Below are 20,080 nucleotides of genomic sequence, written 5' to 3' on the forward strand. Positions count from 1 at the left end.
TAGTAAACAAACACATTAACATGTGGAACAACAGCGTCATCACGTCGTACAACTAGTAAACAAACACATTAACATGTGGAACAACAGCGCCATCACGTGGTACAACTAGTAAACAAACACATTAACATGTGGAACAACAGCGCCATCACGTGGTACAACTAGTAAACAAACTTATTAACATGTGGAACAACAGCGCCGTCACGTGGTACAACTAGTAAACAAACACATTAACATGTGGAACAACAGCGCCATCATGTGGTACAACTAGTAAAAAAACACATTAACATGTGGAACAACAGCGCCATCACGTGGTACAACTAGTAAACAAACACATTAACATGTGGAACAACAGCGTCATCACGTGGTACAACTAGTAAACAAACACGTTAACATGTGGAACAGCAGCGCCATCACGTGGTACAACTAGTAAACAAACACGTTAACATGTAGAACAACAGCGCCATCACGTGGTACAACTAGTAAACAAACACGTTAACATGTGGAACAACAATGGCGCTGTTGTTCCACATATTAATGTGTTAACATGTGGAATAACAGCGCCATCACGTGGTACAACTAGTAAACAAACACATTAACATGTGGAACAACAGCGCCATCACATGGTACAACTAGTAAACAAACGCGTTAACATGTGGAACAACAGCGCCATCACGTGGTACAACTAATAAACAAACACATTAACATGTGGAACAACAGCGCCATCACGTGGTACAACTAGTAAACAAACACATTAACATGTGGAACAACAGCGCCATCACGTGGTACAACTAGTAAACAAACACATTAATATGTGGAACAACAGCGCCATCACGTGGTACAACTAGTAAACAAACACATTAACATGTGGAACAACAGCGCCATCACGTGGTGCAACTAGTAAACAAACACATTAACATGTGGAACAACAGCGCCATCACGTGGTACAACTAGTAAACAAACACATTAACATGTGGAAGAACAGCGCCATCACGTGGTACAACTAGTAAACAAACACATTAACATGTGGAACAACAGCGTCATCACGTGGTACAACTAGTAAACAAACACATTAATATGTGGAACAACAGCGCCATCACGTGGTACAACTAGTAAACAAACACATTAATATGTGGAACAACAGCGCCATCACGTGGTACAACTAGTAAACAATCACGTTAATATGTGGAACAACAGCGCCATCATGTGGTACAACTAGTAAACAAACACGTTAACATGTGGAACAACAGCGCCATCACGTGGTACAACTAGTAAACAAACACATTAACATGTGGAACAACAGCGCCATCACGTGGTACAACTAGTAAACAAACACCTTAACATGTGGAACAACAGCGTCACCACGTGGTACAACTAGTAAACAAACACATTAACATGTGGAACAACAGCGCCATCATGTGGTACAACTAGTAAACAAACACGTTAACATGTGGAACAACAGCGCCATCACGTGGTACAACTAGTAAACAAACACATTAACATGTGGAACAACAGCGCCATCACGTGGTACAACTAGTAAACAAACACGTTAACATGTAGAACAACAGCGCCATCACCTGGTACAACTAGTAAACAAACACATTAATATGTGGAACAACAGCGCCATCACGTGGTACAACTAGTAAAAAAACACGTTAACATGTGGAACAACAGCGCCATCACGTGGTACAACTAGTAAACAAACACGTTAACATGTGGAACAACAGCGCCATCACGTGGTACAACTAGTAAACAAACACATTAACATGTGGAACAACAGCGTCATCACGTGGTACAACTAGTAAACAAACACATTAATATGTGGAACAACAGCGCCATCACGTGGTACAACTAGTAAACAAACACATTAACATTTGGAACAACAGCGTCATCACGTGGTACAACTAGTAAACAAACACGTTAACATGTGGAACAACAGCGCCATCACGTGGTACAACTAGTAAACAAACACGTTAACATGTGGAACAACAATGGCGCTGTTGTTCCACATATTAATGTGTTAACATGTGGAACAACAGCGCCATCACGTGGTACAACTAGTAAACAAACACATTAACATGTGGAACAACAGCGCCATCACATGGTACAACTAGTAAACAAACGCGTTAACATGTGGAACAACAGCGCCATCACGTGGTACAACTAGTAAACAAACACATTAACATGTGGAACAACAGCGCCATCACGTGGTACAACTAGTAAACAAACACATTAACATGTGGAACAACAGCGCCATCACGTGGTACAACTAGTAAACAAACACATTAACATGTGGAACAACAGCGTCATCACGTCGTACAACTAGTAAACAAACACATTAACATGTGGAACAACAGCGCCATCACGTGGTACAACTAGTAAACAAACACATTAACATGTGGAACAACAGCGCCATCACGTGGTACAACTAGTAAACAAACTTATTAACATGTGGAACAACAGCGCCGTCACGTGGTACAACTAGTAAACAAACACATTAACATGTGGAACAACAGCGCCATCATGTGGTACAACTAGTAAAAAAACACATTAACATGTGGAACAACAGCGCCATCACGTGGTACAACTAGTAAACAAACACATTAACATGTGGAACAACAGCGTCATCACGTGGTACAACTAGTAAACAAACACGTTAACATGTGGAACAGCAGCGCCATCACGTGGTACAACTAGTAAACAAACACGTTAACATGTAGAACAACAGCGCCATCACGTGGTACAACTAGTAAACAAACACGTTAACATGTGGAACAACAATGGCGCTGTTGTTCCACATATTAATGTGTTAACATGTGGAATAACAGCGCCATCACGTGGTACAACTAGTAAACAAACACATTAACATGTGGAACAACAGCGCCATCACATGGTACAACTAGTAAACAAACGCGTTAACATGTGGAACAACAGCGCCATCACGTGGTACAACTAATAAACAAACACATTAACATGTGGAACAACAGCGCCATCACGTGGTACAACTAGTAAACAAACACATTAACATGTGGAACAACAGCGCCATCACGTGGTACAACTAGTAAACAAACACATTAATATGTGGAACAACAGCGCCATCACGTGGTACAACTAGTAAACAAACACATTAACATTTGGAACAACAGCGCCATCACGTGGTGCAACTAGTAAACAAACACATTAACATGTGGAACAACAGCGCCATCACGTGGTACAACTAGTAAACAAACACATTAACATGTGGAAGAACAGCGCCATCACGTGGTACAACTAGTAAAAAAACACATTAACATGTGGAACAACAGCGTCATCACGTGGTACAACTAGTAAACAAACACATTAATATGTGGAACAACAGCGCCATCACGTGGTACAACTAGTAAACAAACACATTAATATGTGGAACAACAGCGCCATCACGTGGTACAACTAGTAAACAATCACGTTAATATGTGGAACAACAGCGCCATCATGTGGTACAACTAGTAAACAAACACGTTAACATGTGGAACAACAGCGCCATCACGTGGTACAACTAGTAAACAAACACGTTAACATGTGGAACAACAGCGCCATCACCTGGTACAACTAGTAAACAAACACATTAATATGTGGAACAACAGCGCCATCACGTGGTACAACTAGTAAACAAACACATTAACATGTGGAACAACAGCGTCATCACGTGGTACAACTAGTAAACAAACACATTAATATGTGGAACAACAGCGCCATCACGTGGTACAACTAGTAAACAAACACGTTAACATGTGGAACAACAGCGCCATCACGTGGTACAACTAGTAAACAAACACGTTAACATGTAGAACAACAGCGCCATCACGTGGTACAACTAGTAAACAAACACGTTAACATTTGGAACAACAGCGCCATCACGTGGTACAACTAGTAAACAAACACGTTAACAAGTGGAACAACAGCGCCATCACGTGGTACAACTAGTAAACAAACACATTAACATGTGGAACAACAGCGCCATCACGTGGTACAACTAGTAAACAAACACATTAATATGTGGAACAACAGCGCCATCACGTCGTGCAACTAGTAAACAAACACATTAACATGTGGAACAACAGCGCCATCACGTGGTGCAACTAGTAAACAAACACATTAATATGTGGAACAACAGCGCCATCACGTGGTACAACTAGTAAACAAACACATTAACATGTGGAACAACAGTGCCATCACGTGGTACAACTAGTAAACAAACACGTTAACATGTGGAACAACAGCGCCATCACGTGGTACAACTAGTAAACAAACACGTTAACATGTGGAACAACAGCGTCATCACGTGGTACAACTTGTAAACAAACACATTAAAATGTGGAACAACAGCGCCATCACGTGGTACAACTAGTAAACAAACACGTTAACATGTGGAACAACAGCGCCATCATGTGGTACAACTAGTAAACAAACACGTTAACATGTGGAACAACAGCGCCATCACGTTGTACAACTAGTAAACAAACACCTTAACATGTGGAACAACAGCGTCATCACGTGGTACAACTAGTAAACAAACACATTAACATGTGGAACAACAGCGCCATCACGTGGTACAACTAGTAAACAAACACATTAATATGTGGAACAACAGCGTCATCACGTGGTACAACTAGTAAACAAACACGTTAACATGTGGAACAACAGCGCCATCACGTGGTACAACTAGTAAACAAACACGTTAACATGTGGAACAACAGCGCCATCACATGGTACAACTAGTAAACAAACACCTTAACATGTGGAACAACAGCGTCATCACGTGGTACAACTAGTAAACAAACACATTAACATGTGGAACAACAGCGCCATCACGTGGTACAACTAGTAAACAAACACATTAACATGTGGAACAACAGCGCCATCACGTGGTACAACTAGCAAACAAACACATTAATATGTGGAACAACAGCGCCATCACGTGGTACAACTAGTAAACAAACACATTAATATGTGGAACAACAGCGCCATCACGTGGTACAACTAGTAAACAAACACATTAACATGTGGAACAACAGCGCCATCACGTGGTACAACTAGTAAAAAAACACATTAACATGTCGAACAACAGCGTCATCACGTGGTACAACTAGTAAACAAACACATTAATATGTGGAACAACAGCGCCATCATGTGGTACAACTAGTAAACAATCACGTTAATATGTGGAACAACAGCGCCATCACGTGGTACAACTAGTAAACAAACACGTTAACATGTGGAACAACAGCGCCATCACCTGGTACAACTAGTAAACAAACACATTAATATGTGGAACAACAGCGCCATCACGTGGTACAACTAGTAAACAAACACATTAACATGTGGAACAACAGCGTCATCACGTGGTACAACTAGTAAACAAACACATTAATATGTGGAACAACAGCGCCATCACGTGGTACAACTAGTAAACAAACACGTTAACATGTGGAACAACAGCGCCATCACGTGGTACAACTAGTAAACAAACACGTTAACATGTGGAACAACAGCGCCATCACGTGGTACAACTAGTAAACAAACACGTTAACATGTGGAACAACAATGGCGCTGTTGTTCCACATATTAATGTGTTAACATGTGGAACAACAGCGCCATCACGTGGTACAACTAGTAAACAAACACATTAACATGTGGAACAACAGCGCCATCACGTGGTACAACTAGTAAACAAACACATTAACATGTGGAACAACAGCGCCATCACGTGGTACAACTAGTAAACAAACACATTAACATGTGGAACAACAGCGCCATCACGTGGTACAACTAGTAAACAAACACGTTAACATGTGGAACAACAGCGTCATCACGTGGTACAACTAGTAAACAAACACATTAATATGTGGAACAACAGCGCCATCACGTGGTACAACTAGTAAACAAACACATTAACATGTGGAACAACAGCGCCATCACGTGGTACAACTAGTAAACAAACACGTTAACATGTGGAACAACAGCGCCATCACGTGGTACAACTAGTAAACAAACACGTTAACATGTGGAACAACAGCGCCATCACGTTGTACAACTAGTAAACAAACACCTTAACATGTGGAACAACAGCGTCATCACGTGGTACAACTAGTAAACAAACACATTAACATGTGGAACAACAGCGCCATCACGTGGTACAACTAGTAAACAAACACATTAATATGTGGAACAACAGCGTCATCACGTGGTACAACTAGTAAACAAACACATTAACATGTGGAACAACAGCGCCATCACGTGGTACAACTAGTAAACAAACACATTAACATGTGGAACAACAGCGCCATCACGTGGTACAACTAGTAAACAAACACATTAACATGTGGAACAACAGCGCCATCACGTGGTACAACTAGTAAACAAACACATTAACATGTGGAACAACAGCGCCATCACCTGGTACAACTAGTAAACACGCTGAATTATTAATTTGTTTGTAGTCTGCATTTGTTACCAATTGTTGTAATACTTGAATTCAATGTGTCATTAGATGAGTTATTTATTAGTCCCTTCGGGTCATGTTGTTACACAACAATATGAGTATTTTATTATGAGGATCATAGTGATTTATTGAATAAAGACTTTATTCTTGTGGTATTTTTTCTGTTAATATTACAAATGCATTTTTGAAGCACTTGTAATATTTCTACCAATACTTGTTTTTGTTTTTTAAATGTTTAAAAAAACCAATAACATTATTGCACGAGCCCTGAATAAATAATAATAATTATAATAATACAGATAGTGATAATACTGTACTAATATTGTATATAATACTGTACCAATATTCTATTCAATACTGTACTAATATTAAATATAATACTGTACTAACAATCTATATAATACTGTACCAATATTGTAAATAATACTGTACCAATATTGTATATAATACTGTACTAATATTGTGTATAATACTATACTAATATTGCTCTTCAATGTGTGTCATTTTTGTGTCGGCACCGTTATTATTGTTATTGACGCACAATTAGCTCAAGTGCAGTGTCTATACAGGTAGTGAGCGTGCCACGCGCTCACTGTGGCGTCATTTACTCGTCTTTTACAGTCCTAATAATGTTGCTTTTTTTGTTTTCCTTCTTTAAATATAAGCAGTTTACCCCTAAAGCCTTCCTGGGAAATATTTGTGAAATTATTCTGCCATATCCTATAAATTAATACAAGATCTTGTGTAAGTGCGGACCAAGTTAAGAATACAAACTAGACATTTACGCTACATGCTTTTAAAAAAAATACTTTAAACAATCTTGAATCCAGATTACTGTTTTCCATTTGTTTCAGTAGATATTGTGGCATGTTGTCACTTTGAAATAGACTAATGAAATCATTTTTGTCACATATTTATCTTCCTGACCGTACAATAGTATAAGTTCTGGTATATTCATCGATGTAAAACATATTTAATTAGCGGAGTAAATAATTAAAACCGTGTTTTATACCGCTCATAAATGTTACTAATGTGTAGTTTTAGTCATTTTGAAAGAAAACTACAACTCCCATGAGTGGCTAAAGCACTGACGTAAAAGCTTCAAATCTGATTGGCTGTTTTTTACCCATGTGATCATAGTGGACCAATGGGGAAGAGGCTCGAGCCAACCCGGAAGTAACGAGGAAAGAGCAGGCGGCACGAACGTGAATGTCAAGTGAGAGTAAATCCTCACATTTGACTCCTAAATCCTCACATTTGACTCATAAATGTCGCCCACACTTTTAGTTTGACGTTTAAAGGAGAGCGACACGTGTGCTTTTGATTGGTTTGGAGGCCGGGATGTTGTCAAGATGCTCTGGACTTGATGTGTGCAGAAGAGCACTTTTCACTTTCAGACATTTTTCTAGGAAAACAACAAAGAAGCTGAGAGTTTCTGAAGCAGTCTCAGGATCTTCAGTGGGAGAAAACATTCAAGTTTGTGTAAGTAAACACTCTTTATCTGCACTTATTATTACTACTGGCCTCGGAACTCTTTACAGCTTCAACACAATCTTCCACTTAATAACATGACTTCTTATATAATTACATTATAATATATTATATCGTGATCATCATTTCACCAGCATGCAACAATACACGTGACATTATTTAAAATATATATTTTTTTCCTTCATTTGTCTTCTAAATGTTCTTCAGTTGGATGATTTTAAACTTTCCTATTTCCCCTGAATGCCTCACAGCAAGCGTGCTGCGTTCATGTGTCTTGTTTCAAATATCTTCCTGTAACAGTTCTTTTACATCACAGGGGTCAAACTCAAGGCCCGGAGGCCAAGTCTGCCCTGCCACATCGTTTAAAGTCGCCCGCCACATCATTCATTAATTGGCCCGCCACATCATTCATTAATTGGCCCGCCACATCGTTTATTAATTGGCCCGCCACGTCATTCATTAATTGGCCCACCACGTCGTTTATTAATTGGCCGGCCACATCATGTAATGGGGCCTGCCACATCATTTAAAGTTGCCCACCATATCGTTAAATGTGGCCTACCGTGTCGTTTATTAATTGGCCCGCCACATCATTCATTAATTGGCCCGCCACATCATGTAATGGAGCCTGCCACATCATTTAAAGTTGCCCACCATATCGTTAAATGTGGCCTACCGTGTCGTTTATTAATTGGCACACCACATCATTTAGTGTGGCCCATGACGTTATTAAATTGGCTCACCACATAGTTTATGGTAGCTTGCCACATCGTTACAGTGGCCCGCCACATCGTTCATAATGTGGCGTTATTAAAGTGGGCCCCCTAATTGTTTAAGGTGCTTTAGTTGCATCGCCATTTCGTTTATTATTTGGCCTGCCACATCTTCAATGTGGCCGGCCACATTGTTTATTAATTAGCCCGCCACGTCGTTTATTATTTGGCCCACCACATCATTTATCAATTAGCCCGCCACATCTTTTATCAATTAGCCCGCGACATCGTTTATTAATTGGCCCGCCACATTGTTTATTAATTGGCCCGCCACGTCGTTTATTATTTGGCCCACCACATCATTTATCAATTAGCCCGCCACATCTTTTATCAATTAGCCCGCGACATCGTTTATTAATTGGCCCGCCACATTGTTTATTAATTGGCCCGCCACATTGTTTTTAATTGGCCCGCCACATCATTTAAAGTTGCCCGCCACATTGCTTTAGTTGCATCGCCATTTCGTTTATTATTTGGCCTGCCACATTGTTTATTAATTAGCCCGCCACATCATTGGATGTAGTCAGCCAAATAGATTTATCGTGGCCCGCCACAATATTTACGTGGCCTGTAAAAGGCTAGAATAAAACCCTTTCTGGCAAAATGTATTATTAGTTTTTTTCAGTTTTGATTGTACTTCATGCATTAGTTCTACACGGTTATAACAGTTTTTGGGTTTTTTTACAAAATTGATACTTTAATAACGGCCTGACAACTTGATTTATGATTTCAAAGCAAGTTATTTATTAATCTGTAAGTAAAAACATGAAAATCAAGAACCCTTTCCTTTGCAAATGGTGTAACAAGACTATTGAATGTTTCTAATGATATACACATTCACTTTTAACAAGACTATTGAATGTTTCTAATGATATACACATTCACTTTTAACAAGACTATTGAATGTTTCTAATGATATACACATTCACTGCTACAAGACCATTGAATGTTTCTAATGATATACACATTCACTGTTAAGAAGACTATTGAATGTTTCTAATGATATACACATTCACTGCTACAAGACTATTGAATGTTTCTAATGATATACACATTCACTGCTACAAGACTATTGAATGTTTCTAATGATATACACATTCACTGTTAAAATTGGCCCTCAATGAGAAGGACTTTGTTTTCCAGGGATGGCTTGGTTCCGTCAGATCGCAGAAGGCCAACTTGTTCCTGGACGTGAACGATGGAAGCTGCCTGCAGTCACTGCAGGTGGTGGCCAGTCCCCAGCTGGACCACCCGTAAGGACTTCAGGATGCGTGAGGTCTTGACGACGTGTGGAAAATGTCTTCTTTTCTCCTGCCTTCCACGCAGATCGCTGACTTTTGGGAGCGCAGTGGAGGTCCGAGGAACCCTGCAGGAAAGTCAGCACCCGAAACAAGCGGTGGAGCTCCAAGCAGAGCACATTGGCGTGGTTGGAGAATGTGACCCTGTGGTAAGGACGCGCCCTACGAGCTCCGCCCACAGGAACTTGTCATGCCTCCCTCTCCTCGCAGGACTTCCCCTTTAAGAGTAAAGGGCGACACAAGCTGGAGTACATCCGCCAGTTCCCACATCTTCGCAGCAGAACCAAGGCCTTCAGCTCCCTGCTGAGGATTCGGAGCGAGGCCACGTCTGCCATCCACTCATACTTCAAGGTGAGCCCGCTGGTCGCAGACCTTCCTCAGCTGCACCTCACACACCTGTTCTGTCCCCGCCCCTCGCCAGGAAAATGGCTTCCTGCACGTTCACACGCCCATCATCACCTCCAACGACTGTGAAGGAGCAGGGGAACTCTTTCAGATTCAGGTGGGCATTAAAAACATACACCCTTCTTGTGTTGTCCAACTAGGGAATACGGCCTAGTGGTTAGAGTGTCCGCCCTGAGATGGGTAGGTTGTGAGTTCAAACCCCGGCAGAGTCATACCAAAGACTATAAAAAGGGGAGCCATTACCTCCCTGCTTGGCACTCAGCATCAAGGGTTGGAATTGGCGGTTAAATCACCAAAATGATTCCCGAGCGTGGCCACCACTGCCGCTCACTGCTCCCCTCACCTCCCAAGGGGTGGAACAAGGGGATGGGTCAAATGCAGAGGGTAATTTCACCTCACCTAGTGTGTGTGTGTGACAACCAGTGGTACTTTAACTTAACTTTAAATGACGTTGAAACTGTGGTGTACCAATTTCGTCCACTAGATGGGGCTGTTACACTTTTTAATGCACACTTGTTTTAATTGAAGGCCATGGCTATTATTCAGAGGTTGGTTTGTAACAGTGAATACAATATAAATATAAGTCATCAGTCATTAATACACAATTATTTATTTATTATGATATTTTTACATACACAATTCTATATTTTACAATAAAAAAAATGAAAATTTGACTTTTTTTTGTGTTTTTTTACAACATATAAATGGACAAACAGTACCACAGTTTTTACCGTAAAATATATGGTTGTTGTTTTTACAGTGCATTACTACTGTAAATAATAAACTGTTTTAATTTCATTTATGGTCAAATTTGGCCAGTTTCTGTTTACCGTAAAAAATATTTTTACAGTTCACAATTTGATGGATAAGTTGCTTTAAAGTCATGATCTTTAAATACCTGTTTTCATTTGAACAAACAATGGTTAGAGTGTAATATTAGATCACGTTTAAAAGCCCTTTGAGACACTTGTGATTAAGCGCTATATACTGTACATAAACTTTTTAATGGATATGGAATTGCAGTAGGGAAGGGATTCATAGGGCCCCATTCCAGGGTGGATCTCGCGTGAGAGGAAGAGTCTGCTGAAAACGATGGAAAGCGCCACTCTGCATAAAGTTGGAATTGCCGACAAACATTTTTTTTAAGATGTTCAACACTAAGTGGATCATGCGCCCCTAAATTTGTCACGTTTCATGTGTCAGGTAAACCTCCACGAATGGTGCTATATTATTCCCCTTCCTACTGTACATGTGTTTTAACAAATCACGCCTGTACTGAAATGAGGTACGTGGTGGTGGTCTACAACCTTGCTGTTGTATCAGACTGCATGTGTACCTAACCAAGTGGCCTAAGATTGCATTTCTCTGCAGCCTTCCTGGCCAGAGAAAGAGGATCACAACTTCTTCTCGGTTCCAACCTACCTGACCGTGTCTGGGCAGCTCCACCTGGAGGTCATGTCAGGGTCAGACTTCTGTTTTCTTTCTCTCTCCTTCGTTCTAATCCTGTATCATAATTGTGTGGTGCCTTCAGGGCCCACACACACACACACACATCTCTCGTAATTATGCCTGCAGGTCATTTTCCAAAGTCTACACTTTCGGGCCGACTTTCCGTGCCGAGAACTCCCAGAGTCGTCGCCATCTGGCCGAGTTCTACATGGTGGAGGCGGAGGTGGCCTTCACGCAGTCCATACAGGACCTGGTCAAGGTGCGGCAGTGCGATGACACACGCTAACTTCATCTGATGGACTTGGCTGCTCCTTAGGTCATGGAGGACATGTTCAGGCGGACTACTGAGCACGTGCTGTCCTGCTGCGCGCGCGACGTTGATGTGTTCCACAAGCACGTGACACCAGGACACAGGGTGAGTCCCCAAGAACACTTCCATTCATTCAAGTCCGCCTGGCAACCCGTCGTCCAATCGTCTGGCTTTGTTTCTCCTGCCGCGTCCCGACGTGCTGAAAGGATGCTGTGGAGGACATGTTGAAGGAGCGCTTCCTCGTGTAGGTCTTTTTTTTCATCTGTGATTTGTTTTTTAAATGGGAACTGCACTTTTTTTTAATTTTGTCTATCATTCACAATACTTATGTAAGACAAGAACACCTGTTCTTCTTTTTTATGCATTTTAAACCCTAAACTAAAGTTAGCAAAAGTCAGCTAAAAATAAAGGTAATGGGAATTGCTCTATTCCGCATGTAAAGCACTCTAAAAAACATCCGTAAAGCTCCATCAGGGTTTTATATACACGTTGTAAGTATATATGTAATGTACGGTAGTAACATTCATAACAACATGTAATACATACATGATGTAAGTATATATGTCATGTAGTAACATTCATAACAACATGTAATATATACATGATGTAAGTATATATGTCATGTAGTAACATTCATAACAACATGTAATATATACATGATGTAAGTATATATGTCATGTAGTAACATTCATAATAACATGTAATATATACATGATGTAAGTATATATGTCATGTAGTAACATTCATAATAACATGTAATATATACACACTGTAAGTATATATGTCATGTAGTAACATTCATAATAACATGTAATATATACACGATGTAAGTATATATGTCATGTAGTAACATTCATAATAACATGTAATATATACATGATGTAAGTATATATGTCATGTAGTAACATTCATAATAACATGTAATATATACATGATGTAAGTATATATGTCATGTAGTAACATTCATAATAACATGTAATATATACATGATGTAAGTATATATGTCATGTAGTAACATTCATAATAACATGTAATATATACACACTGTAAGTATATATGTCATGTAGTAACATTCATAATAACATGTAATATATACATGATGTAAGTATATATGTCATGTAGTAACATTCATAATAACATGTAATATATACATGATGTAAGTATATATGTCATGTAGTAACATTCATAATAACATGTAATATATACATGATGTAAGTATATATGTCATGTAGTAACATTCATAATAACATGTAATATATACACACTGTAAGTATATATGTCATGTAGTAACATTCATAATAACATGTAATATATACATGATGTAAGTATATATGTCATGTAGTAACATTCATAATTACATGTAATATATACATGATGTAAGTATATATGTCATGTAGTAACATTCATAATAACATGTAATATATACATGTTGTAAGTATATACTGTATGTAATGTAGTAACATTCATAATAACATGTAATATATACATGATGTAAGTATATATGTCATGTAGTAACATTCATAATAACATGTAATATATACATGATGTAAGTATATATGTCATGTAGTAACATTCATAATAACATGTAATATATACATGATGTAAGTATATATGTCATGTAGTAACATTCATAATAACATGTAATATATACATGTTGTAAGTATATACTGTATGTAATGTGGTAACATTCATAATAACATGTAATATATACATGATGTAAGTATATATGTCATGTAGTAACATTCATAATAACATGTAATATATACATGATGTAAGTATATATGTCATGTAGTAACATTCATAATAACATGTAATATATACATGATGTAAGTATATATGTCATGTAGTAACATTCATAATAACATGTAATATATACATGTTGTAAGTATATATGTCATGTAGTAACATTCATAACAACATGTAATATATACATGATGTAAGTATATATGTCATGTAGTAACATTCATAACAACATGTAATATGTACATGATGTAAGTATATATGTCATGTAGTAACATTCATAACAACATGTAATATATACATGATGTAAGTATATGTCATGTAGTAACATTCATAACAACATGTAATATATACATGATGTAAGTATATATGTCATGTAGTAACATTCATAACAACATGTAATATATACATGATGTAAGTATATATGTCATGTAGTAACATTCATAATAACATGTAATATATACATGATGTAAGTATATATGTCATGTAGTAACATTCATAACATGTAATATATACATGATGTAAGTATATATGTCATGTAGTAACATTCATAATAACATGTAATATATACATGATGTAAGTATATATGTCATGTAGTAACATTCATAATAACATGTAATATATACATGTTGTAAGTATATATGTCATGTAGTAACATTCATAATAACATGTAATATATACATGATGTACGTATATATGTCATGTAGTAACATTCATAATAACATGTAATATATACATGATGTAAGTATATATGTCATGTAGTAACATTCATAATAACATGTAATATATACATGATGTAAGTATATATGTCATGTAGTAACATTCATAATAACATGTAATATATACATGATGTAAGTATATATGTCATGTAGTAACATTCATAATAACATGTAATATTTACATGATGTAAGTATATATGTCATGTAGTAACATTCATAACAACATGTAATATATACATGATGTAAGTATATGTCATGTAGTAACATTCATAACAACATGTAATATATACATGATGTAAGTATATATGTCATGTAGTAACATTCATAACAACATGTAATATATACATGATGTAAGTATATATGTCATGTAGTAACATTCATAATAACATGTAATATATACATGATGTAAGTATATATGTCATGTAGTAACATTCATAATAACATGTAATATATACATGATGTAAGTATATATGTCATGTAGTAACATTCATAATAACATGTAATATATACACACTGTAAGTATATATGTCATGTAGTAACATTCATAATAACATGTAATATATACATGATGTAAGTATATATGTCATGTAGTAACATTCATAATAACATGTAATATATACATGATGTAAGTATATATGTCATGTAGTAACATTCATAATAACATGTAATATATACATGATGTAAGTATATATGTCATGTAGTAACATTCATAATAACATGTAATATATACACACTGTAAGTATATATGTCATGTAGTAACATTCATAATAACATGTAATATATACATGATGTAAGTATATATGTCATGTAGTAACATTCATAATAACATGTAATATATACATGATGTAAGTATATATGTCATGTAGTAACATTCATAATAACATGTAATATATACATGATGTAAGTATATATGTCATGTAGTAACATTCATAATAACATGTAATATATACATGTTGTAAGTATATACTGTATGTAATGTAGTAACATTCATAATAACATGTAATATATACATGATGTAAGTATATATGTCATGTAGTAACATTCATAATAACATGTAATATATACATGATGTAAGTATATATGTCATGTAGTAACATTCATAATAACATGTAATATATACATGATGTAAGTATATATGTCATGTAGTAACATTCATAATAACATGTAATATATACATGTTGTAAGTATATACTGTATGTAATGTAGTAACATTCATAATAACATGTAATATATACATGATGTAAGTATATATGTCATGTAGTAACATTCATAATAACATGTAATATATACATGATGTAAGTATATATGTCATGTAGTAACATTCATAATAACATGTAATATATACATGATGTAAGTATATATGTCATGTAGTAACATTCATAATAACATGTAATATATACATGTTGTAAGTATATATGTCATGTAGTAACATTCATAACAACATGTAATATATACATGATGTAAGTATATATGTCATGTAGTAACATTCATAACAACATGTAATATGTACATGATGTAAGTATATATGTCATGTAGTAACATTCATAACAACATGTAATATATACATGATGTAAGTATATGTCATGTAGTAACATTCATAACAACATGTAATATATACATGATGTAAGTATATATGTCATGTAGTAACATTCATAACAACATGTAATATATACATGATGTAAGTATATATGTCATGTAGTAACATTCATAATAACATGTAATATATACATGATGTAAGTATATATGTCATGTAGTAACATTCATAACATGTAATATATACATGATGTAAGTATATATGTCATGTAGTAACATTCATAATAACATGTAATATATACATGATGTAAGTATATATGTCATGTAGTAACATTCATAATAACATGTAATATATACATGTTGTAAGTATATATGTCATGTAGTAACATTCATAATAACATGTAATATATACATGATGTACGTATATATGTCATGTAGTAACATTCATAACAACATGTAATATATACATGATGTAAGTATATATGTCATGTAGTAACATTCATAATAACATGTAATATATACATGATGTAAGTATATATGTCATGTAGTAACATTCATAACATGTAATATATACATGATGTAAGTATATATGTCATGTAGTAACATTCATAATAACATGTAATATATACATGATGTAAGTATATATGTCATGTAGTAACATTCATAATAACATGTAATATATACATGTTGTAAGTATATATGTCATGTAGTAACATTCATAATAACATGTAATATATACATGATGTACGTATATATGTCATGTAGTAACATTCATAATAACATGTAATATATACATGATGTAAGTATATATGTCATGTAGTAACATTCATAATAACATGTAATATATACATGATGTAAGTATATATGTCATGTAGTAACATTCATAATAACATGTAATATATACATGATGTAAGTATATATGTCATGTAGTAACATTCATAATAACATGTAATATTTACATGATGTAAGTATATATGTCATGTAGTAACATTCATAATAACATGTAATATATACATGATGTAAGTATATATGTCATGTAGTAACATTCATAATAACATGTAATATATACATGATATAAGTATATATGTCATGTAGTAACATTCATAATAACATGTAATATATACATGATGTAAGTATATATGTCATGTAGTAACATTCATAATAACATGTAATATATACATGATGTAAGTATATATGTCATGTAGTAACATTCATAATAACATGTAATATATACATGTTGTAAGTATATACTGTATGTAATGTAGTAACATTCATAATAACATGTAATATATACATGATGTAAGTATATATGTCATGTAGTAACATTCATAATAACATGTAATATATACATGATGTAAGTATATATGTCATGTAGTAACATTCATAATAACATGTAATATATACATGATGTAAGTATATATGTCATGTAGTAACATTCATAATAACATGTAATATATACATGTTGTAAGTATATATGTCATGTAGTAACATTCATAACAACATGTAATATATACATGATGTAAGTATATATGTCATGTAGTAACATTCATAACAACATGTAATATGTACATGATGTAAGTATATATGTCATGTAGTAACATTCATAACAACATGTAATATATACATGATGTAAGTATATGTCATGTAGTAACATTCATAACAACATGTAATATATACATGATGTAAGTATATATGTCATGTAGTAACATTCATAACAACATGTAATATATACATGATGTAAGTATATATGTCATGTAGTAACATTCATAATAACATGTAATATATACATGATGTAAGTATATATGTCATGTAGTAACATTCATAATAACATGTAATATATACATGATGTAAGTATATATGTCATGTAGTAACATTCATAATAACATGTAATATATACATGATGTAAGTATATATGTCATGTAGTAACATTCATAATAACATGTAATATATACATGTTGTAAGTATATATGTCATGTAGTAACATTCATAATAACATGTAATATATACATGATGTAAGTATATATGTCATGTAGTAACATTCATAATAACATGTAATATATACATGATGTAAGTATATATGTCATGTAGTAACATTCATAATAACATGTAATATATACATGATGTAAGTATATATGTCATGTAGTAACATTCATAATAACATGTAATATATACATGATGTAAGTATATATGTCATGTAGTAACATTCATAATAACATGTAATATTTACATGATGTAAGTATATATGTCATGTAGTAACATTCATAATAACATGTAATATATACATGATGTAAGTATATATGTCATGTAGTAACATTCATAATAACATGTAATATATACATGATGTAAGTATATATGTCATGTAGTAACATTCATAATAACATGTAATATATACATGATGTAAGTATATATGTCATGTAGTAACATTCATAATAACATGTAATATATACATGATGTAAGTATATATGTCATGTAGTAACATTCATAATAACATGTAATATATATGTGATGTAAGTATATATGTCATGTAGTAGCATTCGTAATAACATGTCATATTTGCATATTTTATATACACACTAAGTATATATGTAGTATCTAGTAACATTCATAATAACATGTAATATTTACCTATTTTATATACACACTAAGTATATATGTAACATAGTAACATTCATAATAACATGTAATATTTACATATTTTATATGCACACTGTAAGTATATATGTAACATAGTAACATTCATAATCACATGTAATATTTACATATTTTATATACACACTAAGTATATATGTAGTGTCTAGTAACATTCATAATAACATGTAATATTTACATATTTGATATACACACTGTAAGTATATATGTAGTATCTAGTAACATTCAGATTACATGTAATATTTACATATTTTATATACACACTGTTATTATATATATAATGTAGTAACATTCATAATGACATGTGGTATTTACATATTTTGATCATTTCAAGTATTAATTTCACAGACGCATCACAACTTTCCCTTCAACAACAACAACAACAAGACTACTAATCATGGCAGACTTGATGAGAGACAACAAAGACTACTTTGAGACAATGACGATCCAGAAACTTCTATTTTTAAGGAGGATGATCTACGAGTTTTAGAAGTGGAACACTAAGCATCATGTAGCAGTATTGCTAAGTGCTAAACAAGATATAAAAAAATAATAAAACAAACACTTACTGTACAATGTCTGCTCTCACTGGGATAAAGACTGATGGGATGGTTGTATCTTCCCCTTTACTTCAACAATTCATCATCATCATCCTCACAAAGAGTTTTTAAAAAAGTGTCTTTTTGGCCATCTCCGGGTCTAAGTTGGATGTGAAAGTGTACCAACTTGTGGGTTTATGTCCACAACCTTCTACTATCCAGGTGAGAGACATGATTTATCATCTAGAATGAACTTTCACCAACTCAGAGGCCATGCAGCAGCTCAACATGTCAATATAGCAGCATAAGCGAGTTAGCTCTCTCTGATCACAATGCTACTAAAAGTAGTTCCTCTGTGTTAGCGCTTGTAATAACAATAATACTTGTTAATACTCCGGTCACCACATGTAAATGGAGTTTTTAGAGGACTTTATGGAGGCAATAGTGTACTCCCATTATCTGCATTGTAAGCCACCTCTTACTAGCCATATTTTACGAGTTAGAATGCATATTAAAGCCAGTGTGTTCTTGTCTTACATAAGGATTGTGAATGATTGTAAAGAAAGGTGGTCTTTAAGAAAGATGTGTGTGTACTTTCAGGATGACTTACAGCGAGGCCATAGACATCCTACAGCGCAGCTCGCAGACGTTCATCTACCCAACAAAGGTGCGCACCTGCTCCTGTCCTTGCAGTGG

General features: G+C 34.8%; 1 protein-coding gene across 2 annotated transcripts in view; it reads left to right on the top strand.

The window, feature by feature from the left end:
* Positions 1–7,238: 7,238 nt before the first annotated feature.
* Positions 7,239–20,080, top strand: part of nars2 (asparaginyl-tRNA synthetase 2, mitochondrial) — a 16,342-nt gene continuing 3,500 nt past the window's right edge. The window contains exons 1-10 of one of the 2 annotated variants that reach the window (XM_062062168.1): positions 7,245–7,960; positions 9,886–9,995; positions 10,069–10,189; positions 10,251–10,391; positions 10,462–10,542; positions 11,817–11,908; positions 12,021–12,153; positions 12,211–12,309; positions 12,411–12,448; positions 19,985–20,051. In XM_062062168.1, the coding sequence (XP_061918152.1) occupies positions 7,820–7,960; positions 9,886–9,995; positions 10,069–10,189; positions 10,251–10,391; positions 10,462–10,542; positions 11,817–11,908; positions 12,021–12,153; positions 12,211–12,309; positions 12,411–12,448; positions 19,985–20,051 (1,023 nt within the window). In that variant the 5' untranslated portion in view covers positions 7,245–7,819. Of the gene's footprint in view, positions 7,961–9,885; positions 9,996–10,068; positions 10,190–10,250; positions 10,392–10,461; positions 10,543–11,816; positions 11,909–12,020; positions 12,154–12,210; positions 12,310–12,410; positions 12,449–19,984; positions 20,052–20,080 lie in introns of both variants that reach the window. The other variant, XM_062062169.1, reaches the window with a different exon arrangement.

Source organism: Entelurus aequoreus, linkage group LG10 (assembly GCF_033978785.1).
Source record: "Entelurus aequoreus isolate RoL-2023_Sb linkage group LG10, RoL_Eaeq_v1.1, whole genome shotgun sequence".
In the NCBI taxonomy this organism is placed as follows: Eukaryota; Metazoa; Chordata; class Actinopteri; order Syngnathiformes; family Syngnathidae; genus Entelurus; species Entelurus aequoreus.